Source organism: Phaseolus vulgaris, chromosome 3, assembly GCF_000499845.2.
Source record: "Phaseolus vulgaris cultivar G19833 chromosome 3, P. vulgaris v2.0, whole genome shotgun sequence".
In the NCBI taxonomy this organism is placed as follows: domain Eukaryota; kingdom Viridiplantae; phylum Streptophyta; class Magnoliopsida; order Fabales; family Fabaceae; genus Phaseolus; species Phaseolus vulgaris.
The window spans coordinates 3934588-3958960 of NC_023757.2; the positions used below are offsets into that span (position 1 = coordinate 3934588).

General features: G+C 28.6%; 2 protein-coding genes across 3 annotated transcripts; one reads left to right on the forward strand and one right to left on the reverse strand.

Moving 5' to 3' along the window:
• Nucleotides 1-10418: 10418 nt before the first annotated feature.
• Nucleotides 10419-15892, forward strand: LOC137806333 (transcription factor BIM2). Of its 2 annotated transcripts, XM_068606378.1 has the most exons (8): nt 10419-10695; nt 10767-10873; nt 11203-11287; nt 11842-11911; nt 12005-12100; nt 13337-13752; nt 14713-14842; nt 15683-15892. In XM_068606378.1, exons 2-8 carry the CDS (start codon nt 10771-10773, stop codon nt 15788-15790), a joined length of 1008 nt encoding a protein of 335 aa, XP_068462479.1. In that variant the 5' UTR covers nt 10419-10695; nt 10767-10770; the 3' UTR covers nt 15791-15892. The 2 variants fall into 2 exon arrangements, with proteins under 2 accessions (XP_068462479.1, XP_068462478.1); XM_068606377.1 differs by having other exon boundaries at nt 10420-10873.
• A 1151-nt stretch (nt 15893-17043) lies between these two features.
• LOC137806332 (rhamnogalacturonan I rhamnosyltransferase 1-like) lies at nt 17044-23772 on the reverse strand. The gene is made up of 8 exons (XM_068606376.1): nt 23517-23772; nt 20375-20442; nt 20216-20304; nt 19031-19196; nt 18650-18939; nt 17956-18160; nt 17699-17856; nt 17044-17440 (listed from the first exon to the last, which is right to left on the reverse strand). Exons 1-8 carry the CDS (start codon nt 23698-23700, stop codon nt 17203-17205), a joined length of 1398 nt encoding a protein of 465 aa, XP_068462477.1. The 5' UTR covers nt 23701-23772; the 3' UTR covers nt 17044-17202.
• Nucleotides 23773-24373: the final 601 nt, after the last annotated feature.

Sequence of the window (24373 nt, forward strand, 5' to 3'; positions counted from 1 at the left end):
AAATATAAATAAATTTAAGAATATAAATTCAAGATGAAGTAATTAATTAGTGCAAATGGTAATGGATGTATTTAAAAATAGAGAATAAATTTTATCTAAAAATGTTTTATTTGGTTTAAGAAAAAAAAAGTTAGATAAAACTTTTAATTAGTAACTTAAATAAATTTAAATGTTATATGTGTGCAATGGCTGAATGAACTAGGATTTTTGTTTTGATATCCATTATAATTTTAAAGATGTTATTTCTCATAAATGAAGCATAAGATCATCTTAAAGAATTAGCGAAAATGTATATGATACAAACATATGAAGACTAAGTGTGTGAGTAAGTAACTTATTCTTAATTCTTAAATTAATACAATATCCAAAGTGTTTCAAAGTTGACTACATGATCTATAAATGTCATTGTTATAGTTACTGAGTATGATCTCTAAAAGAAATTAATGTTTTCCAACTGAAGCACATAATAATGTAGTAAGTTGTAAGTAACGAGACGACACATATGCAATATTCTTTATAAGTGTGTTAATATAGTTTCCCAATGTTCGCCTGATAGCGAGAGCCGAGGGAGAAGCACGAAGACGAGAAGTACCCCAGTCACCCAACAACCTGCCCAACCGAGGGAAGAAGATGAAAACTTCAATAGTTCTCTAGGTCTCATCTCCCCAACTGGAACAAGTTAATAACCCTAGTCCATTGTCAAGGTAAGAGTTGAACTAAGAAGTGCATTGTAAAGGCTGAAAGAGAGTATCATAAGTAATTTGAGAAATATGAGTCATTTCGTGATAGTTATAGAATTAACTTAGAATCATGGAATATAGTTGATTATTAGATTTTGGATTATAAGTTAGAAGGGATTATAAGTTAGAAGGAATTATAAGTTAGATTTAACCACTACACCAAGCAAATTCTTTAGTATTATTATGATTTTAATTATACATATTATTATTAACAATATTAACAATATTAACAATATTAATAATATTAATTTTAATAATATGAATATAATATTAATAATATTAATATTAATACTAATAATATTAATAATATGTATAATAATAATAATAATATTAGTAATAATAATATTTATTATAATGTTAATAATAATATTAATAATAATGTTAATAATAATATTAATAATAATGTTAATAATAATATTAATAATAATTTTAATAATAATGTTAATAATAATATTTATACCTATATATAAAGAGGATTCTCCTCTTAACTGCTCTTATTTTTTTTCCTATTTTATCCTTATATTAATATTTAATTTTATTATTGTATTATAGTCATTGTGTCATTTCTTATTCTCCTCTTAACTGTTCTTAATTTTATTTTTCATTTTATCTTTACTTAATAATTTATTGTATTAATTTATTTTGGTTATTTGGGCATTTTATAATTTCAAAAATTAATAAAATAATTTTTTAATTTTAAAATTTATTTTATTTGTTAATTACTTTTCTGTTTTAAAGATCTTCTTCTCTATTAAATAAAAAAATTAAAGATATTTTTAATATTTTGTGGACCATTTTAGCAGGAGAGTGGAGATTTCGTACGTTACTTTTATGATTTAAACTGATATTCTTTTTTTTATTAAAATTGTAGAATTTTAAAATTGATTTAAGAGACACAGATTTTATGATTCTCCACTACACATAACCCACGTATCCTACTTCCCACTTTCTCTCTCCACTACACATAACACATTTTTTTTTACCATACTTCTCACTTTCTTTTCTCTTTCCTTTTCACTTTCATATAAAATCATACTTTCATTTCTTTGATTAATCTTTCTGAAACCCTAATTTGACATTTGTTTCATGAAATTGTAATTGAAGTTTGTGACTAGAGGGAACGAAAAGACTCAAAAGTTGTGCGCTTCATCACAACAATAGGTAATTCTCTTTATATGCATTTCAATTTGTAAAACACTAATTTGTCTTCTGAAATTGTGATTGAAACATGTGACTAGAGGGATAAGAAAGACTCAACAAGAGGAGACAGAGGTACATGATGAAAGTCATCATAAGATCCTTTTTGGTAACAATTGTATGGATTTAAATGAAATCATAGAGAGCATTAACTAAACTATATTCTCATTTCCTCATATTTTACGGAAAAGTTACTTCCAATTTGATTTTTAAGTTTTTTGTCATCACCATTTCTTTATCTTTGCTCTTCCTCTATATTTTCTTCTTTTAGGTTTTGATTTTTGAAATCATCTTAATTTTTCATAAAGTTATGATTTTAGAGACCACCTTCAAAATAGGTTCTCTCACCAGAACAATTTAAACGAGTCTCTATACATGTCCAAGGGTCTAAGGTGAAGAAAAGAGAAGCAGATTTCATTGCATTTTCTTCTTTTGTATATAATATTTTTCAAACAATTGAGGATGAAATTTTGGTTTATTGTTTAATGGTGTCATATGTATTGTAATGATTGTCATATATTATTGGTTGTTTATAGACCTAATGAAAAATATTGGTTTAATTCCTATAATTGATAAAATATTAAAAATTATTAAAAAAAATATGAAACTCAAATTCTATTTAATTATTTTTTCGGTTGAGTTTGTAGTTTTAAATAAATTTTAACTATTACCAAATACATATATTTTTACCCATAATTAATAAAATATTAAAAATTATAAAAAAATATGAAACTCAAATTCTATTTAATTATTTTCTATCTTGAGAGACGGTTTTGAATTCAAATAGTAATTTTAAATTTTAAATTTTGAAAATTCATTCATTCTCTTTACCATATGTAACTTTTAATTACCACTCTCTATTATTTTATTAACCTACTCTTTAACTGTATAATCTTTAACTTCTCATTTTAATGTTATTAAGAGAAATTGTTTTTGAAGAATAAAAAAATACTAAAGAAAGAGAAATAAAAAATGCGGATACACACTACTCTTTGACCGTATACTCTTTAACTTCTCATTTTAATGTTATTAAGAGAAATTGTTTTTGAAAAATTAAAAAATACTAAAGAAATAGAAATAAAAAATGCGGATACACAGGCACGTGCCTGTGTTCCCGCTAGTTAATAATAATGTTAATAATAATATTATTAATAATATTAGTAATAATATTAATAATATGAATAATATTAATAATATGAGTATAATTTATTTTATTATTAATAATAATAATTATATTAATATGTATAAATTATATTAATAATAATAAGTATAATAAAAATGATAATATGACCAAAGAACTTGTCTGGTTTAGTAGATAATGCTTCAGTTTCCTTGAAATATTAATTGGAGGCTTGAGTTCGAGTTTTATATGACCGTTCCATTACCTAGTTTTTAATTGCGGATTAACTTCACTGAACTTGATAGCGTCGTATAATATATATAAATATATCCGTGATCAAATCCCCTTTTTTTCAATAGTGAAAGTTCAAGCAAACAACGCATATTCATATATCTTCACCGACATGTAGAATCCTAATAGGAAGGGTCCATGGAGTATATATATATTTTTAGCATTTAGAAGTGAATCGAGTGGTACTCTCGCGCTTTATTACATGATGCGCTTTCACTCTAGCACAACAGATTCCATAATCTGTCATCATACACGAATTTACAGTGAGTTTCTATCAGGGATAACTGGTGTACTATTCTGTGGTGAAATCACTATAAAATTGAAAGAAATAAAGCTCTATCTATTGAGTTGGTACTTGAGTTTAGGTACTTGACCCCTTATCAATTCACGAGTTTGTGTCCAAAAATCCAAACTCCGTGGCTTCCATGCGAGCCATGCAAATTACTTGTACAACAGCATTATCCTCTGGTTTCATTTTTGTTGCTTTTCATCCTTGACCACAAACTGAAAGTGGGTTTTTGAAATGTAGTCCAAGCTCATTATTCTGTGGTCTCTAAAACCTAGCACCCTAATTATGAACGTCTTTTATGCTTGGTAGTTGTGAATGCTTGAACAACCCTTCATAGCCCTTTTTGGGTCCCCGTTATTGATCTCCTGTCAGATCACGTGGGACTAATATAGCTTTTCACTGTTACAAATATAATCATAATTTTATTCATTTTTCAATTGGTGCTGTCTGCATTCTCTTTTTATAGCCACTTGCTTCGGTAGATTTTCAAGGGTCCCTGATGCTGTAATGGTCCACATGAATCACGATCAAAGGTGTTGTCGTGTCACTACACCATTGTTCTTCAGAGTTCATCATGCCCAATTTATTTCAATTTTCATCTCCCTTCGATCCTAAGAGTTATGATGCCTTTTGTGTTTCCTTATGCAGTATGCAGTTTCGTCCTATCTCTCTGATTTTCTAACATATCTCACTCTATTTATTGTTTGTCTATAAAATCTAAAGGAAATCTTAGAACAATAATGATCTAGGTCAAGTTTTATGCAGCTAACTTTTTTTAATTTATAAAGAGATGTTAAAACAATCACCTATAGTATTTTATAAAAGTTTATCAACGTTATAAATATACAGAAGTTTGAATTATTCAATAAATTTTCTTAATCAAGTTTTAGGGAAAAAGTTATGTGGAGGTCATTATGTCACTTAGTTTTATTTACAAAAATCCAAAAGCTCATAAAGACTATTATTGATTTTAACATATGTATGAATCTTCATAGTTCATTCCCAAAGAATTCACTCAATAAAAAAATATTTCCCTTCTACTGTTTTATTTAAGACTTTCAACATGGTAAGAGTATTTATATAATTTATTTATATACTAGTCGGATAGGATGATATGGTAATATTTGGTATTGAAAAGATCGAATAGGGTAAAAATCTGGAATATGTGGTAAATAAATAGTTTTATTTTATGATTATATACATTAAATATAGTTCATTAATGACATAATCTATTATAAATTGTATAAATAAATATATTAGATTGGGCAAAAGTTCATTTTTATTATAACAAGAACAACACTCTGAATACTTACTTTTTGAAAAACTTTTACAAATACACTGATCGAAACCTGAAAAAAAAATAATATAGAATTAATTATGCAATTGATAAAAAGTAGTCTCGAAGTTCTTAGAAGTACAATTTACATTACAATTTGTAAGAGAAAAAAGAACAAAAGAAACATCTTTCTCTTTTCAGGCGATCGGAAAAGAAAGAAATAGTGAATTTATTCAAGATAATTATGTACTTACAAAATACCGTCTCAATTCATTCTATTTCATCCTATCGAGGATGTGATATGGTTCCAAAGGATGAATTGGACAGTTCCAATAAGATTTCATTCTTGAACAAAAATCCATTTTGGGAATGATTGACTTAGCCATATTACTTTGCTAACAAGTTTGAATAACATGAGTATGATTAAGGTTGTAAAAATAAATCTGAATTGTAATACTTTCTACTGAAGCTAGCAACCAATATCCACCCATGCTCAACCATACTAGGAGGAAGGACCACTATTTGTTCATCAAACTTTATCTCAATCCTATTACAATAAATAAAGATGATGAATATTCCTTGCCTGATGTGATGTTTTAATGTAGTGTACGTAATTGTACGTAATCGTAATGAAAAAAAAAAGGTTTTGATAAACCCTACTTGTAGAGAAAACTAAATATAAAATAAACTTTTATTCACTTGTATTTGTATATTAAAGAGTAAAATACATGGTGTATATATAAGGGAAAGATTAAGACCTAACTAAAATAGAAAAGGAAAGTTGGGCCAAAGAAACAAAGTCCAATAGTTTACAATAGAAAATTAAATATTGTAACAAATCCTCCTTAGATTCCTCCAACATGAAAATGTATGGAAACATTAAAAATATATTTAGAAATATATTTTTAATGATTAAAGTTTTCTTTTATAATTTAGAAATAAAAAACACATGCTTAAAAAATAACAAGAAATTAGAATAACATCTATTCATTATTTAAGAAAAAGGTGATATATATCTTTATTACAACAAGCACTGTAAAATTTCGTTTTTAATATAATAAAAAAGGAAAAAAATAATGACCAGTTTTCATGTATATGTAAAGGCATATGAAGTTTTGTTTGAAATTGGTTAATGCTGTTGTTAATGTAGATGTGAAAGTAGTGACATGGACAACCTCATTGAAGAGGCAATACTGTCCCGGGAAATAAAGACACTACTTAAAAAAATATTTAATATTAGTTATTTATTAATATTTATACTGATTTCAGATTTGATATAGATTTGATGTAGATGTTATACTATAATAAGTTTCATAGTTTTTATATTGATTTTTTAAGATTGGATGTAGATGTTATCGTGTAATAAGTTGCGTAATTTTTATATTGATTCTTAAATTAATGTAAAATTAAGAAATATTATCATCATTATGATCAAAACTCGTGTAATAAGTGTTTTGCAAACTAATTTATCGAGACTAATGGAAGACATATAATATCAATTTTTTCGTGCAATCGATAATTGATTGTGCTAAAAATATGATGTAATATATTCTCTAATAAATTAAAAATTGGTTTGTAAGACACATTATATTGATTTTGATAATATTTTGTGCCTTTTAGTAAGGGTTTTATGAGCGTAAAGGAACAAATATATGATCACAATGAACATTTTGTCTTCAACATTTATACAACAATATAATAAAAAATTTAAAGGTAAAAATCAAATAAAAGTTTTGATATGAAACAACAAAGATAAGTTATGCATATGCGTGAGAGGGTAAATGAGACTAGATAACGAAGTTAATCTTGTTGCTTATCAATAGTTGTATAACTAGAGTAGGAGTGATTGGTGGAAATATACATTCAATTTCAAAGTCAAATGTGATGTATTGATGAACAACCTAGTGAAATCATTTAACATCACACTATTAGTATGAAGAAACAAGACAATTATTAGTATGATACAATGGATCGAGACTTATTTAATGAAGAGATTTAGTTTAATGTGATAAAACGATAAAATACGTAAAGGTAATATAATACCTAATCCCTTAAAAGATTGAATAGGGAAGATGACAAAAGTGGTAACTAATTATTAATTGGTCTAATGGACTAGTATTTGAAGTCACAAATACACTCTTCATTAAAAAGTTTATGGTTAATCTTGAATTGAAAACTTGTAATGATACTTATAGGACTTCTGTGGAATTCTATGTAGACATGACATATCTAGTAGAGAGATTTAGAACATTACATGAACATGTACTACTCTAGGGATGTTTATTAGTGGGTTATGAATTCATAATTAGTCTCATCAATGATCCAACTTTGTGACTAGAAATTGATAATGAAGATTTTCTACCACCATTGTATAAAAGGGGTGTTGAAAGATCAAAGAAGATGAGAAAGGGGAAACAATACTAAATTATGACTTTTAGGAATAACAAGGAATGATTATTCGAGGTAGGAGCAATAACGACTTTCAATAGTTGTAAGCAAAATGGACATAATACCATAAATTGTAAAGTTATGGTTGCTTATAATAATTAAGTAGAAACTTATTTGGATGTTGGAGAACCAACCACTAAAACAACCTAAGTCAATCCAGTTAGTTCCTATAAATGACCTATTATTCGTAAAAACTCCATTTCACTAGTGGTTGTTGCACCAAATGACCAATCACTAATGGTGAACTTCTAATATGTTTCTTAGAAGGTAGAAGGATTTTTCAACTTACTAAAGTGTTGAAGAATATTTCTCCATATGGTTGGTATGGAAATTTACAACATAACGGAGAAAACCCAAAAATAAGTACAAAGTTGTAAAAGAAAGTATAAAATGGATGAAGACTTGGAAAGGATTAGAACACGCCATCTTGAGAAAGAATTTCAAGGATAAATGTAAGGGAGATTTGTCACTTGAAGAAGATCTTCTAGATAAAAACCAAAGGTAAGAGTCTCATGCCCTTAAGACACTTAAAGTATTCTCACAAAATTATTTTTATTCAATATCCAAGTGTAGTTTACAAGAGAGACTTTGACTTTTATATAGATTTGAGTATTTCACAAGAAGGATGGAAAATGGATTTCAAGCAATGTGAACACAATATATTGTAAATTAGTTTGTATGGAATAATACAAAAGATTGAATACATTGAATATGTGTCCTTTAATAATCAACATTGATTATGATATATATTGTAAAATTTAGAGAAACTAAGTATCTTTGATTTTATGAACAACAGTACAATGGTAGTTTGCCTAGTGGAGCATGACTGATTGATCAAGAATTAAATCTAATTTGTTGCGACAAATGAACTGGGATAAAAATCCTAAGTAATGGTTCTTCCTTTAATGTCTTACATTACGTGTTTATTAGTTTGTGCTCACTAAAGGAAGATGCATTTTGCAAATAATTTTGTTTGTAATAAACTTAATCTTCTGACTTTATTGTTTGAACAAGAGTTTTCTGAGATTGTTAATAGAGAAATAAAAACTTTTAAAACACCAATTAACCTCATCTTAGTGGTGTACAATTGACTTTTACTTACACTTTTTTAGCTTTTGAGTACATTGTGTGTTATCCTCTTCTTGCATACTATATATATGCTTTGTATACATTTGACGCTTCATGTTGAGTGTTACTACTATTCTCTCGAGGACTTCATCTAAACTTCTTATGAATTATTCTTATAAACTTATATTTTTTACCGTGAGTAACATTGTTAGACACACCAAACCATGGTATTATTTATTATGATAAAGAAACCATGGTATTATTTATTATGATAAAGAAACCATTTGTGTTTATGGTAACATCGTTGAATTTAGACTTGTGTATAATAATATGAATTTCATTTGTCTTAACATTAACATCTTTTAAGTGTTATGCATTCCTTCTCCATTTTTAAAGAATTCACCAAATTTTCAAAGGATGATGATATCATCTCTACATTTCATTTTCTACTTTCACATATATGTCTTGAAGTTCCATGAAAACTGAATTGAGTTCACCAATATGAGCTTTTAGTGGCATCCCCTCCTTCATCCACAATCAAAAGAGTAGTCTCTTCAACAACAACTTCTTACAAATTTTTTCATTAAGAGTTTCTCTAGCTTTAGCCACAATTGTATCAAAGTATTCTCTTTAGCAACATCATAAATAACATCGTTTGATAAAGAAAAAAAACATGGATTATGTCTTTTCTTCTTACATCTCTAGAACTTGTCTTTCTATATGTGATGTATTCTTTGATAGTGGTGCTTACACACCTAATCTCCCATCTTAATTCTCCATAGATTGAAAGTATCATTTCCATTTAATGTTTAGATCTCGGATATGATACACATTTTTTCTTGTAAAATATTAGTTTGTTCGTGCATAAATGTCAAATAAAAAAAAATAAAATCAAGAAGTCTGTAAAAAAAATCAAATCACACTAATAGAGATATGAAAACACAATCTCATATATTATAAAAAAAAACAAAATACACAAGTATAAAAACCATCAACCTAGCGTCACCTAGGAATGCATACAACACTAAGTTCTTATATAGAAGATAGGAAAATACATAATTAGTTAGAAGAAAAAAAAATAAAAAAATTCTAACTAATAATAACTACAAAATAAAATACTTGATAAAAATCGTTTCATTACACTACTAAATATCCCACCATTGTAAGTTCTATCACAAAAGAATTTAAAGCAAAAAGCTACAATAAAAAAAATGAATATACACTTAAAAAATATCATAATTTTAAGACACCACGAAGTTAACTTAACAATGAATGACATTATTTTAATTTTTAAACTTTAAATTTTAAAATTGTTATTTGTGTTGTGTGACTATATTATTTTTTAATTTAATAAGTGTAAAATTTACTATACAAAATTAACATATTTATTATCTCAATTTATAATGAAATGAAGATATGCTTTCCATAACATAAGCACAATTTAATTAAATTTACGATTGATTAGTGAAAGCGTAGGTACTAATACGTTTGTGTGTCTGTTTTTATTACGTTATTTTATTTTATTGAGTTAAAATTTAATTGTTATGACAAATTTTATTATTTCATATGTCAACATGTATATTAATTTTAAAATTAATCTTTTTAATATATTTTTATTTATCTAATTTACTTATTTTTATGTTACTTTGTTTAAATTCAAAATATTATTTAAGAAATTAAAATTAAAATTAACGGAATTTAAAGTCATAGAACAAACAGAATATAACGTGAAAGAATAATCCTTTTTGAAAGATAAAAAAAAAAAACAAATGAAATCTAAAGAGGAGAAATAATTCTGTTTTCACGGTTATTTAGAAGGTGAAATAAAATAAAATAATTTTACATAAATTAGAAAATTATTAGAAAGTAAAAATGTGTACATGAAATAAAGAATTTATATAGATATAGTTATAGATTATAGTAAAATAATAATAATTATAATACATATAGTTGCATAGCTTCTAAGTACCTAACATGGACCAAATTATAACCTTTTTTGAAATTATGATGATTCAGGTAAAGACTCCGAGAATTTTGATGAGAAGAGATGAGAGAATAGGAGAGGGTGGTTTGGTTTATTGTCAAATGAAGAAGGCTCACGAGACACGCATGGGCTCACCCACATCCTATCCCTCCTTCTCTCTCACCTGCTGCTGACTCACACATGTCCGTCGACGGAAAAACCAGCTGCCACCTCAACGCCGCCGGCGAACGCCCTTCGCAGAATCTCCTCCTCCGACGTTCCCTTTCTCAATTCCACATCTGGGTATCCCTGTTTACCCCAAAGTTCTCTTTTTTTTCGTGATTCAGAACTGGTCACTGATACCCTTCTCTTAGAACAATGAGAGCAGGGAAAGGGAATCAGGAAGAGGATGAGTACGACGAAGAAGACTTCGGTTCTTCCAAGAAACAAAGCACTTCCTCTGCCCCCAACACCAACAAAGGTACCCCTTTTAATTTTCATTGACAAACATGTTTGTATTATTACCTGTCATTCCTACGCTCTTGTTAGATCCAGTTGTCGGGTGGTTCTTTGTTTCCTTCGAGGTTGTGGCTGTTCTCGGGTTTCTGTACTTTTTTATGTTGTGGATTGTGTTAAATCTGCTGATGTGTGCGTGCTTCTAAAAAAAAACTCTTTTTTGTGAGGTTTTTTAATTTGGTGAATTTAATTAGTTGGGGAAGCTTTTGTTTAGCGTATGAAATGTAGAATTGGATTCATTTGCGATCTCAAGTTCATGTTTGAAGGAAATTAGAGTTCTGGTTGTTATGGCAGATGGAAAAGCCATTGATAAGGCTAGTGCGATAAGATCGAAGCATTCTGTAACAGAGCAGCGGAGAAGAAGCAAGATAAATGAGAGGTATGTCTTATGTGTAACTCTTATTCATAAGTCCGTGTTCTACTGCATTGATTGTTCTAGTGTAAGTTGCTTGAAAACAAACAAGAACAAAAATATAGATTATCGTAGGTAATTTAGGGTTTAAAATTGAATAATTGTTGATTGGCTTATGCACAACAACAACAAAAATAACAAAGCCTTATTCCACTAGGTGAGATCGGTTAGATGAATCACATGATGCCATTTGACTCGGTTAAAGACCAAAGTTTCCGAGATATATGAGAAATATTTTATTTGATGGACGGTGAGGTAAAGGTGGATATGTTCGTCAGCAGTTTTACATTGCTGTAGATCTTGTCATTTCTTTGCTTCAGTTTATTTTCATCTTTTGTCCTGCTGCAGAATTGGTTGTAAGCATTTTGGGAGTATGTTATCGTTTAGGCGTTTCTTCATATTTGAAATGAAATTCATGTTAATGGCTTCTTAAATGTGTTGTAAAGAGCAATAACATCTTGAAAATCTATATTTTAGTGCATTCAGTTGGAGTTTTGATGATTGGTAACCTTTTCCTCCAGATTCCAGATATTGAGGGATCTCATACCTCATAGTGATCAAAAGAGGGACACAGCATCATTTTTGTTAGAGGTAAATTTTGTAAAGTGAGAAATAATTAAATTTTTATTATTTAAATTGGTTGAGAATATATGCAACCTGTCAATTTGTTATTTTCCTTTGCAGGTGATCGAGTATGTTCAGTACTTACAGGAGAAGGTACAAAAGTATGAAGGTTCATATCAAGGTTGGGGTCAAGAGCCCTCGAAGTTGATGCCATGGGTAAATTAGAAAAACCATAATGTTTTAGGATCTTTTGCTTTTAACTATATGTAAATCCCTTATTGTTAATAATGGTTAGCCAAAACACAATCAAAATGCTTTTTTAGCTTGTAAACAGGGCTGACATGAAGTTTAGCAAAACCATTATGGCAAATATGTGGACAATTGAGTACCAGGATGTAAAGAAAATTATTGATGAAACTTAACGAATAGGGATATATAGTGAAATAGAAATCAATGTTATCTTTATTTTTAAGTAATTGTTCATTATATTTGTCTCAACTTTAGTTTGAATTTCTATTTTTTATGCCTTATTTTCCAAATTGATAACAATTATTTGATTTCTTATATAGCCAAAGTAGTGTAAATTAGTGAGGGAAAATTCTCACCTCATGAGCTAGCTTTTTGGAGATGAGTTAGGTACAAAGCCGAACTTTTAAGATGGTATGTGATGATTGTTGTTGAACCTTTCAAGCCATCTGTTATCAAATTAGCCACTTCTAAACAGACCCTGCAAAACCTCAGTCTCAGGATGTTCTGAAGTGAGAGGTATGTGTTGGAGATCTCGTATTGTCTACTAATATAGCCAAAATAGTGTGTATTGGTGAGGGGGCCAACCCAAATTCTTTGCATAGTGTGTAAGTTTTGGGTTTGGTTAGTTTCAAACCCAAATTCTATGAGTAGCGCTTTATCATAGAGGAGTTCTAGCAAAACAATTTCTAACCCACTCCTTCTAACACATTTTATTATTGGTTAAAATTTGTTTAAAACTACAAAAATAGGTGGAAGACTCATTAAATAAGAAGTGAGGCCAATGAAAATTTGTGGTTTACAATAAATTTCATTCAATAATAATGTGTGTTCAAGAGAACAGTCAGAAAGTGTGATGCTAATATTTTTCTTTATCATAGGAGGTTCCTCCATTGCCATCAAGTTTATTTGGATGACTAATTAACTTAGGTACATAACTGATAATATAGAGTCATGTCGGCTTGTTTAGGTAAACTTCTCTATAGGTACTTCTAGGAGAAAAATGTAAGAAGGAACTAATTTTTTATAAACTGATTTGTGGAAGCTCTTTTGTATTAGCATCTCCAATTTTAGATTTTTAACGCGTAAATAAGTGTGCAAAAGCTTTTTTTTTTGTTCACATTTTCTTCTCTTAGAAGTGTTTATGGAGATGTTTACGCAAATATATGTATATTTTAAGCTTGCTTACTCACTGTAATAATACAGAGAAATAGTCATTGGCGTGTCCAAAGCTTCGCTGGTCAACCTACGACTATAAAGAATGGTTTGGGTACTCTATCACCTTTTCCTGGAAAGTTTGATGAAAGCAATGTTAGTATGTCTCCAACTATGCTTAGTGGAACACAAAACACGATAGATCCTGATCAGAGCAGGGATATTGTCAACAAGACAGCAGAGAGGCAACCTGATTTAGTGAGCAAGGGAATACCTCTTCCCTTGCCTATGCATGCAAACATGTCCGTTCCTGCCAGAAGTGATGGTGTACTTGCACATCCTCTTCAGGGAACTGTTTCTGATGCACAATCAACTGAATGCCCAACAACTAGTGAACCACAGAATCAGCAGGATGAACTAACAGTTGAAGGAGGGACAATTAGCATCTCTAGTGTATACTCCCAAGGGTGGGTAATTGCTTAAAATTTATTTCTGGTGTTACTGCATTTATTATTATTATTTCTGTAAAGTTGTATGGTTTTGTTGATATAGATGTTTGATACACTTATTTTGAAAAGAACTTTCTTATTGTTATGGTTTTAAAAGTCTTTCATACCTGATTTTTCTTTTTGGATTTTCTATTTTTGAATTGCTATTCATTGTTTGAGTTATAATCTAATTCTTGTCCATATTACATTTTGGCACAGACTTAGATAATGTTATCATATTTGACAATTGCAAGGTTATATGCATGTTGATTTCATGTACCCAACTTGTTAGATTTTATTCTCTATTTCACGTATGCATGATCACGGAGGAGAAAATCTGAGCTGTGGCTTTCTTTATCATTATTGAGGGGACTAAGAGATTACCGAACATATGGGTTTTTGCTTTTCATGAAAGAAAAAATAGAAAAGGGAAAAGGGAACATTACAGGACCACTAGTAGTAACCCCTATGTAATTCGCGAATTTGCGTTTGTTCAGCCCATTTTGATGAGTGCTGAATTTAGTTGCTTGGTCACTATATTGCGTATATATATTTATCATAAGCATCATCAAAATGTTGAACAGCTGTGCTCATATTACTCTCTTTTCCCCTCGCTTGTCTTTAAAGCATGAATGTTTTTGTTCTGAAAACAACAGTTATTCAGGTTATAAGAACTCAAATAAATTGGCATCTGTAAAAGTTGATGGTCATTGTTGCCGTGATGTTTCTTGCAGTGTTGTAAAGATTTCTAATGGTCTTGAGTATGAGTACTACAAGCTGAAGTCATTAATTATAAATTCTAAATTTCTAATATCATTACTCCTGTTAAGTTCCAGTGGTACTATTTTGGATCCTCTAGATGCTTCTTCAAACGTTTAGAATTAAAGTCTTTGTGATCTTTTCATGACACGCAAGTTTTAAACCATATTTGAAAAGCAGGTTATTGAATAATCTAACTCAGGCATTACAAAGTGCCGGTTTAGATCTGTCACAAGCAAGCATCTCAGTTCAGATTAATCTTGGGAAACGAGCAAACAATGGATTAAGCTGTGGGACTTCTTCTCCCAAGGTATATAATGACATCGTGTCTTTATTAATCGTTGTATCTTCTTATTGCAAGTTGTCTAAGAAGATTTTGATGCACTATTAATGTATGTGAAAATGTTGTAGAAAGGAATATCACAATTTGTCCCTGACACTTTAAAAGAAATATGGAAAACATTGTGTCTTACAAAATTAATATTTTGGATGAAATTATGGGATTCATTTGACAAATATTTTATTGAAGTCTGAATTGTATATTCTTGAATTTCAAACATCAGAATAATTGAAATTATGGTTTTAGTATCTTTAATTCATAATTAAAATTAGTTGAGACTTTTATAAGTTTGAAGATCTCATATTGGAAAATACTTATGCTTGATGTGTTTAGGCTGGTTCTACTATTGACTTAGGCAGAAATTCTGTGATTCTTACTTGTGGCTTAGGGTAGTGATAAAACTTGTTTCTGAACTTTAATATTTCACTATCAGTATTGTCACATGTAGTGTCCTCTCCCGTTTACAACTGTAAACAAACAAACAAACAAACTTTATTGTTTTTTATAAAATTCTCTCAAACATAAACACTAGATTATTTTCATTTGACATAAGAATTACTTTTTTAATCTAAATGGACCCATAATCTGTAGAGAGACCATTGTAATCATTTGAATTGAAGTTATAACTCAAATATAAACTCAGCTATGAAGAGATATTTGAAACTAAAATTAGGTGGGTTCTATGATAATATGCTTCTCAACGATCTATTTGGGGAAAGTTTGATTAAGTGGTATCCTCCAAAGTCCAAAATATGCAAAATTTCAAGGCCTTGGTGTGTATGCTGATCCTTTCTTACTTGTGTTATGCAGAATCATGACAACCCTCCTTCAAATAATCAAACAATTGCACATTTTAGAGATGCAGGCAGTGGAGAAGACTCGGATCAAACACAAAAACGAATGAAAACATACAAGTGATGTAGCATTTTCATGAGCATCCACTTACATCCAGATTTCTTGTTCCTGGCGCAGCATATTCCTTGTGGCTACTGTACATCCTTCCCCATAAGTTTGACTTTTTAATGGTTATATTAGAACCATATAAAACTTGAAAACGACCATTTGTGGAGATATTGAAGCTTCTGCTGTAGTGGGGCATGCCATCTATTTTAGCTGTATGATACATATTATATCATAGCTATTCAGTATTATTCAGCATCTGTTTGGAAATTTTATGATATATATACACACGTTTATTTATAATGCATTTGGAGAGTGTTTGGAAAAGAAAAAAAAGAGTATTTTTTATGATATGTTTTTAGAGCCACTTTTTAGAACTTAATCTTTCTAGTCTGTGCAAACAGTATTTTTCTCTTAACAAATTTGGGAGCTTGTGCAACGTATTAGAAACATTTTGTTTCTTATAGTAAGAATTCATGTACTCTAAATGATTAAGTTTTTTAAAAACATATTCAAATTACTCTTTGAATGATAATAAAATATACTTTAAATACTATTTATATAGTATCACTATATAATCCTATTTGGGAGAGGACATGTACTATTCATATATATACCAGGATATACTCTCATAACTTTCTTCATATTCTGTGAACTGTCATACATGCCTTAATTACTATACTATATTTCCTGTTTCACATCTACAGGTTATTTTAAGAGGTAAAAAGATAAAAAAAGTTGAGACACTTTCATAACAATCTACTTTAGAAGCTCTTAAGACTTTAGGAAAGGAAGAGCCAAAACCATTTTGCCTTTCTCATATAAAAGGAGGATTTCAAAGGGAGAAGACCTTTCTCCTTTCTTGCCTTAAGAGTTTTTCCTTGAGAATAATTGTTTAGTTGCCTTACTAAATATTTCTTTTAATTTAATAATATATTTTTATTTCAATAGTCATTATAATAATAGTAATTATTCGTTAAAAGAAAAGTGCAACTATTCATCTTTTAAAAAAATAATTTATTTATTTATTTAATAAAATAAATAATTGAATAATTTTTTTTTTCAAAATAACTAAATAAGTTCTCTTTTTATAAATAACGGTTATAAAATTATAAGATTCTCAGTCTTTGTCACACTCAAGATGATTAGATCACTAGGGTCAAACCAATGTACTATGATCTTTCATTCATCAAAATGTCATCACTTTTTTTATGATTGATTGTTTTAGCCAAATGTTAAATAATTATTATACCATAGTGATTGAATTTAATTATACATGTATGATTACACAATATGCCCCACCTTACTCTGCACTATGTTTTCAATATTAAATGACAAATCAGTGTGATCCTTGTGTTAGTGAATCTTTTCCACTCTACTTCAATTTTATGACCAAATGGAGCATAAAATATTAAGCTTGTGATGTTAAGTTAATTATGGTCCATCAATGGTGGTAAGCATTCTTGAGGGTTTGTGTAGAAATAGTCCTCTTCCTTGGGTTTTCCAGGCACCACTGATCTTGTAGTTGGGTTCCCTATACGTTCTGCATGAGCTACCTTCACTGACATGGAGAACTGGTTCCAGCTTATGCTCCCATTTTTGTACTGGTCTATGAGATTAACCAAAAGTTTTCTGTTTAAAAGAATTGTCTTCTTGAATCCCAAGTACCTGAAACCATAACAGAGTTCATCAGTAATTTTAGTTAACAATGTTATTGATAATAATTAATGTATATCAGAAAACTTGATTCATCATATTCAGTGACTTTCTCCTATTAGTCACATTTTTTCATCTAAGTACTAGAACCTGAAATCTTGTTTAAGGAAATCAGATTCGGTTTTGTTGGTACAAAATTCATCAACATATGGTCAAAAAAAGTTAACCATTTCAATCTAAACACACTTTTCATGTAACAAATTTATGCACCTTCTGTTGCCCTCAACCAGTTTAGCCATGTTGCCTTGGTACGATGGTACAAATATATCACTCTCTATTGACACGCAATAATCCAATGCTGCCATTTGGTTTGCATGGTTCCTGAAAGGATCAAGTTCTGAGGGTTCCAATAATGTCTCCTTCTTAACCTGTTGAGGTGATTAATAGATAATAATAAGTCAGTGTTCCTTTTGTTTGAATTGCCAGAAATTGTTGATTGGAGTTTTGAAAAGGTTTTTTTCACCAACCATGTTTGGGAAGGCTTCTTTGAGACTTGCCATTCTTTTTTCTGATTTGTATGTATCCCCAGCAGCAATATAAACTTGAATATTACTATCAATGTTCAGTGCACTTAGTGTTAGAGCAGTTTCCTCAGGAGTCAGAGGACAAAGACCATCTCTTCTTTTCTTATCAGAATCTATCTCTTTCTCTTTCCACCATGGATAAGAATATCTATACAATGATTTTAGTATAAGATATTATTAGAAATGTACTTTTCACAATACTTGGTTTACACCTCATGAACAAAGAAAATTAATGTAAGTATCATGAAAAAAGAGTAGATTGTATTTGATTGTTAATTTTAGTATGAAAAAAAAGAGTTCTTCTGGTACCTCCAATAGTTCCATATAAAAAAGTTACACTAAAGGATAATTTATATATATCTTTCTCTTTTAACTTATCCAGATATTTTTTAAAGACAAAATCCTATAAGATTTAAATTTAAATTTGATAGTAACTCAGATACGGATTAGTGCCATGATACTTTTTCTGTGAAGAAAAACTAGTGAGAGAGAAAAAGAAAGTTCTATTAAAATATGGCTTGGTTGATTAGAAAACTTCAAAAGTTGTTTTTGTGCAAGAGTAAAAGTGGTGTGCAAATATCAAACCACAGAATTAGAACTGATAACTTTTCCATGTTGAATGAACAATGCTACTCACCTCATTTTTGTTAACTCATCAATCTCTTCCTTGTTGCATCCTTCATTGCAGCCACTGAAAGCAACCATGTCCATTTCATATCTAAGATGAAGTGACAAGAAGGGTCCTTTCTCCTTAAGAATCTTAACAATCTTCCTGGCCAATTGTTCAATTGGAGGAACAAATCTCAAAGCATGGTAGTTAACCCTGCACCTAAACTTTTGAACTTCTTCAGGAATTCCATTATTTGCAAGTCTTGCATCAGATTTAGTGAAGTGTACTACCCCATATGTTTTTATCCTGGGAAGAATCTGTGATTTTTAAGATACAGACAATTGAATAGTTAATTTTTGCATGATTTGACACATTAACATTGTAAGTTTATGGTAGAAGGTTATGTACCACATGATAGTAATATGACATATTTGACCAACTTATGGGTGGCATGGAAGAGAGGGACCCTTTTTCCATCTTGTGCTTTTGTTGGGAAGGAAGCTCTTTCAGTATCACAACCTCATCTCTCAAAGAATTCTTGAAATAATCCACATCAAATATATCTTTGAATTGGCTGCCATAACAAGTAACAAAACTTTGAAGGAAACTTACCTCTATTATAAATATACTTGATATTCTTCTTTACTTAAATCTGAAATTTTATTTTGATATATAATTTATATTTTGTTAGATGAAACTTTAATATACTAATATTGTTCCTCTTGTAAGTTACTACGAGAAAATTATCGAACAGAAATTAATTATATTAATAAAAAATAATTAGTTATTATATTAACTAAATTAGATATTATTTTAAATGTTAAGAAAATTATTGATATTTAAATTTGTTTTTATTATTGATAAATAGTTTCTAAATTGATATTTAATTAACTACTAAGATTTTAACTATCCACTTCTAAATAACTGGTAACTAAAATCTTGATTGTTAATTAAATATTAATTTATAAATTATTTATTAATAATAAAAAGTAATTTAAATATTAATATTTTTTATTCTTTAAAATAATATCTAATTTAATCAATACAACAACTAATTATTTTTTGTCTTTAAAATTAGTTTCTATTTAATGATTTTCAAAAAAAAATAAATTATATTTTTTAATATTTTTTTATTTCCTTATACTCTATAATAACTCAATTAATTGGTGCAAATGTTATACTAACACAATTTATACTTCGAACATTTAATATATATATATATATATATATATATATATATATATATATATATATATATATATATTCCTGATGTATAGTTATTTATCGAGTTGCTTCAATATGCTTTTTTTTTTTGGTTAATTTTACATTCGACATCAAACTTAAAGAGTTTCTATTAATTTCTTCTGCGATGAAAAACATTAATTTTCTTTCTCTTTTTATTGATTGAAGACGGCGTAGAAATTATATATTTCATTTAGAATTAATTAAATTATATAAACCATTTTATTTATATAAGTAATATATAAATTTCTTAAATCTCAGAAGGTTGGAAACCTTAAAATGAATAAAAGATTTGTTGTGATATGAAGAAATGTTAAGAAAATTGTAATTTTGTAAAGTGGTTCGACTGACCTATGATCATTCCAAAAGGAGGTATTATCCAGTTGAGGAAGTATGAGTGTAACATTCAAATATCTTGCAATGGTAACCATGTCACATATCTGCACAATTCAGAAAACAAATTAATATTGGAAAGTGAGGAATTGCACGCAATCATTCACAAAACCTTACTCCAGCTCGCATTTGATTCAATCCTCCATTTGAAGAAACCATTACATACCCATTATTCTCGTATATCCCTGCATCGAAACACACGATAAGATATTTTCATCATGTCCATGTTTAAAATTTTCATCCATGTCATGTTTTTTTGGAATTTGATATGTTAGGTATACTCTCACGGTTGTTAAGGGTGAGTTTGTGTAGGTGATTTTTTTGAATTTTGGGTTAGTCAACAATTTTTGTTGGGAGATTGATTTAGGTTGAAGTGTAAGGATTTTGTTCTTGTTACGGAGATGATACCTAGAAAATTATTGATCTTCTTCCCTTCTCTTAGTCGGTCAATCTGCACCAGGTTACTCCTTTAGTCTTCTTAATGCTCCTTCAGGTCTTCGTTGGTTGGTCTCCTAGAGAATACCGAATGACGTACTCGCAGAAGGCACTTCGACGCTCAAGTCAGCAAAGGGCACTCGACACTCGGATGTGTACAGTAAGTAATGACGTACCTTGTTCTTGGAATATGTGTTATTTATATTATTTTAATGGGCTTACCTTATTTGGCCGAATTAGTGAAGTGGATCGTACTTAGAAGCATATTACTTAACTCTTAATGGTGATTTAGCTGTGCTGACCTTGATTTGAGCGTTAATGGATTGGATATGTCGATCAGCTCACACGGACGCATGGGAGCCGGTTGACTCGGTCGTGGGAGTCGAGTTGTGATATTAACTGTTCTGCCCATACTAGTACAGTTTTATCTTATTTTTCTCTTTATTTTTGTATAAGAGTTGGATTATCTCGAAGTGATCTATATTTATTTATTATTTTTTGTTGATAAAATAAAAACTTCCCATATTTAACATAAAAATAAATATTTGTGAAAGGTCTGATAAGCGACTTAATAGAAAATGAGTAGTTAAAATAAACTTCAATATGATATTAAAAATGAGTTTAAATTCACCTCATTTTTACAACAACGACTTATAAAATAAACATTGTCCTCAGCTACATATTATAAATCAATTATCTCTTCATGGTTGATATATATGATAGAAAAAATGCACAAAAAACTAAATCCTAAGCTATTATTTAAGTAAATTCAGGTTTAACTGTGATTTTAATCCTCCAAACTTAATAATCATACTGTTTGAATTTTCCAATTAAAATTTAATTGGGTTTTATGGTGTAGCAATGTACAATCATCTTATTTCGTAAACTTTAATTATGTTAATTAGATTTGCCGAATATTCTAATTATAAATCCAAAAACCTTAATTAACCCAATCAGAACTTAAAAAGTTAAAATAATACAATATCACTACATCCAAAAAGCATAAAATAAATCTAGAAATTATAATGGAGCTTAGCCTCTGATTTGTAGAAAGCATGATGAGTGCAAATTAATGTGATGTTGATGCCTATGATAGATAAAATGCAGAATGATTAAGTGCTAGTTTAGGTTTTTGCGTACATATATATACAAGGCAAGGTTTTAAATAACACCATTGATTTTTGGTTATTAGAGGCATTTTTTAAAGGAAAATTCATTGATAGGGTAGAAAGAGAATGGCAAATTTGTTTTGGTGGTTTATGCCATGGGGAGTATATAGATAATGGAAAGTAAAACAAAATGTTCTTAAATCAAATTATATTTTACTATTTTTATGAGATTACTTATAGAGTGAAAAGAAACCAAAAGAGTGTTAACTTGGTATTGTAAGATGTTATTGTTATGAGTTTTAAGGAAAGTTCAGAATCACAAGTGAATGATATTAGCCACATTACTTTTTTGAAGGAAAAAGGAAAATTGTGATTTCATTGATAGACCAAATTGTGAATGCAATGCAAAAAACAACTTTAACCTTATTTCTTGATGGTGAGAAAAGTTTTATCTCTACAAGTGGGATTCAATCGTTGCTTCTTGAAAAGCTAAATAAAAAAAATAATAGAAGACAAATCTAGCTAGAATATTTCAAAATAAATGTAGTATAGAAAAGGAAATATAGTACTTAAACACTATACAAAAAATTATTAAATAACAATAAATTTAAAGATAGAAAATAATTTGTTTTTATATTAATTAATTATATATTATTTTAGAAACTAAAAGATTATTAGTATCTAAAGTAATTTTTATTATTAATAAAAATTTATAAAATAATTAAATATAAGTTTAAAAACTATTTATAAGTTTTTATTAATAATAGATATCAATATTTTTAGTTTATAAAATATATCTCTAATTTAGTTAATATAATAACTAGTTATTTTGATATTTAAAATTAGTTTATTTTACTTATAATTAATTATATTTTTTTCTGATGTTTTATTTTTTTTCCTTGACATATGTCCTTCAATTTTAGTTATTTTTTAATTTTTGTATGAAATTTTCGTTTTTCTATTTTCTTTGTTCGCCATTTTAGGCTTTAGTTTGAAAATTTATAATTTTGTTATATTAGTAAATTGTGTATATATTTATTTCTTTTATTTTTTTCAAATTAAATCTTGCATCTAACGGATTTATTTAAAGTATTACTAAGAAATAATTTATTTAATAAAATATATTAAAAAAAGCGTCTGCAAAATTAAAAATTAGGTTACAATTATGAATTTTCTAAAAGAAAATGAGAAGAAAAAAATAATAAGAAAACCAAAATCATGTAATCAGAATAAATAAGGGGAGACCAAAAATATAATTTATGGTTCTTTTAATTTTTACAAAATTGTAGTCTTTTGACACAAAAATCCCTCTTGCATTGAACTTTTCATTCTACAAATTCTTGTGCATTAAACCGCATCAAACCTATTTTCTAGTTTCTGTTAATCACTTCACATAGTAAAAATCTTAACATGAGACACTAAAACAAACAAAATAATAACAAAAAAAAACAAATCATAAAAGAATATATTAAAAAAAATGATAATTATTATAAATACGACATTCTAAGCAGTATCTTAGGATAGTTTTGACAAGGTTATTGGATTTTTCTTTTGAATATGTGTATACGAGTTAGATCACCTCTTAAGTGATTCATTTTATTTATTTATTTATTGAATGATAAAAAAAAGTGACAAACCTTGTGATTATTAGACTTTATAATTCTTCCCACAAACATTCTGAATATGAGAAATTTGCAGAAGGTTAAGATACGTACTATGATGTGGTAGAGAGGAGGCAGAATGAGTGTTGAACATTGAAGGAGTTAGCATGTCACCAAAGCCTCTGAGTTGCACTACAATGGTCCAAAGCATAATCAGAAATGCAAGTCTAAGTGTCCAAAGCCTCAACATGGATGATCTCTTTAGAGCAACCATGATGAATCTGCCTTTTTCACCCATTATGGCATCAGATACAAAACCTTGCAATTTCTCATCATTCACCTCTTCAACAATCACATTGATCAATGCTTCATATCTCATCTTACTATATATGCCTTCAAATTTATCTTCTTTTCATTTACTACATGTGTGTGAGAGTGTGTGGTAATGAAAAAGAGAGAAAATCTATCTTTTGTATGATTTGTACTGCAAGGTTAGGAAATGGATATGAAGAATGAAGAGAAAGTTTTGTGAGGGAAAGAAAGAAAAAAACATTAAAACAAGAGCTGTGTTGGTGTTGAAGAGAATTCCCAAGATGAACAGGTTCAAGAGGATTGATTTCTAAGGATGAAAAGTTGGAGAAGACAAGGTTATTAAGCAAGAGATTTTCACAGTTCTTCTATACCTAGGTCACACACGGTAAAATTTTTGGTAACTTCATTTTCCTTCTTCTATATATTGCTTATGTTTTGAAAAACTTATAAGGGAAAAATATTCCATACACTCAAATAAGTAAGAAAATTTAATACTTTAATTACTCTTTTAATCATAATAATTACATAACAAATTTAACAAAATTCAATTTAAGAATATGAATTCTCAATTTTCCGTAATTTAAACATTTTTTTTATTATATTAGGGAACTTAAAAAAATGTATTGCATATATTATTTGATAATCCGGATATATAAGAA

Excerpts from the sequence above, each read along its gene's own strand:
- LOC137806333 (XM_068606378.1), top strand. The coding sequence starts at position 10,771 with ATGAGAGCAGGGAAAGGGAATCAGGAAGAGGATGAGTACGACGAAGAA. Across the intron at positions 11,288-11,841 it reads AGAAGCAAGATAAATGAGAG|ATTCCAGATATTGAGGGATC; the intron begins GTATGTCTTATG and ends CTTTTCCTCCAG. Across the intron at positions 13,753-14,712 it reads TCTAGTGTATACTCCCAAGG|GTTATTGAATAATCTAACTC; the intron begins GTGGGTAATTGC and ends TTTGAAAAGCAG.
- LOC137806332 (XM_068606376.1), bottom strand. The coding sequence starts at position 23,700 with ATGGGTGAAAAAGGCAGATTCATCATGGTTGCTCTAAAGAGATCATCC. Across the intron at positions 19,197-20,215 it reads TCCTTTTGGAATGATCATAG|CCAATTCAAAGATATATTTG; the intron begins GTCAGTCGAACC and ends TTGTTATGGCAG. Across the intron at positions 18,161-18,649 it reads GATGAGTTAACAAAAATGAG|ATATTCTTATCCATGGTGGA; the intron begins GTGAGTAGCATT and ends ATCATTGTATAG.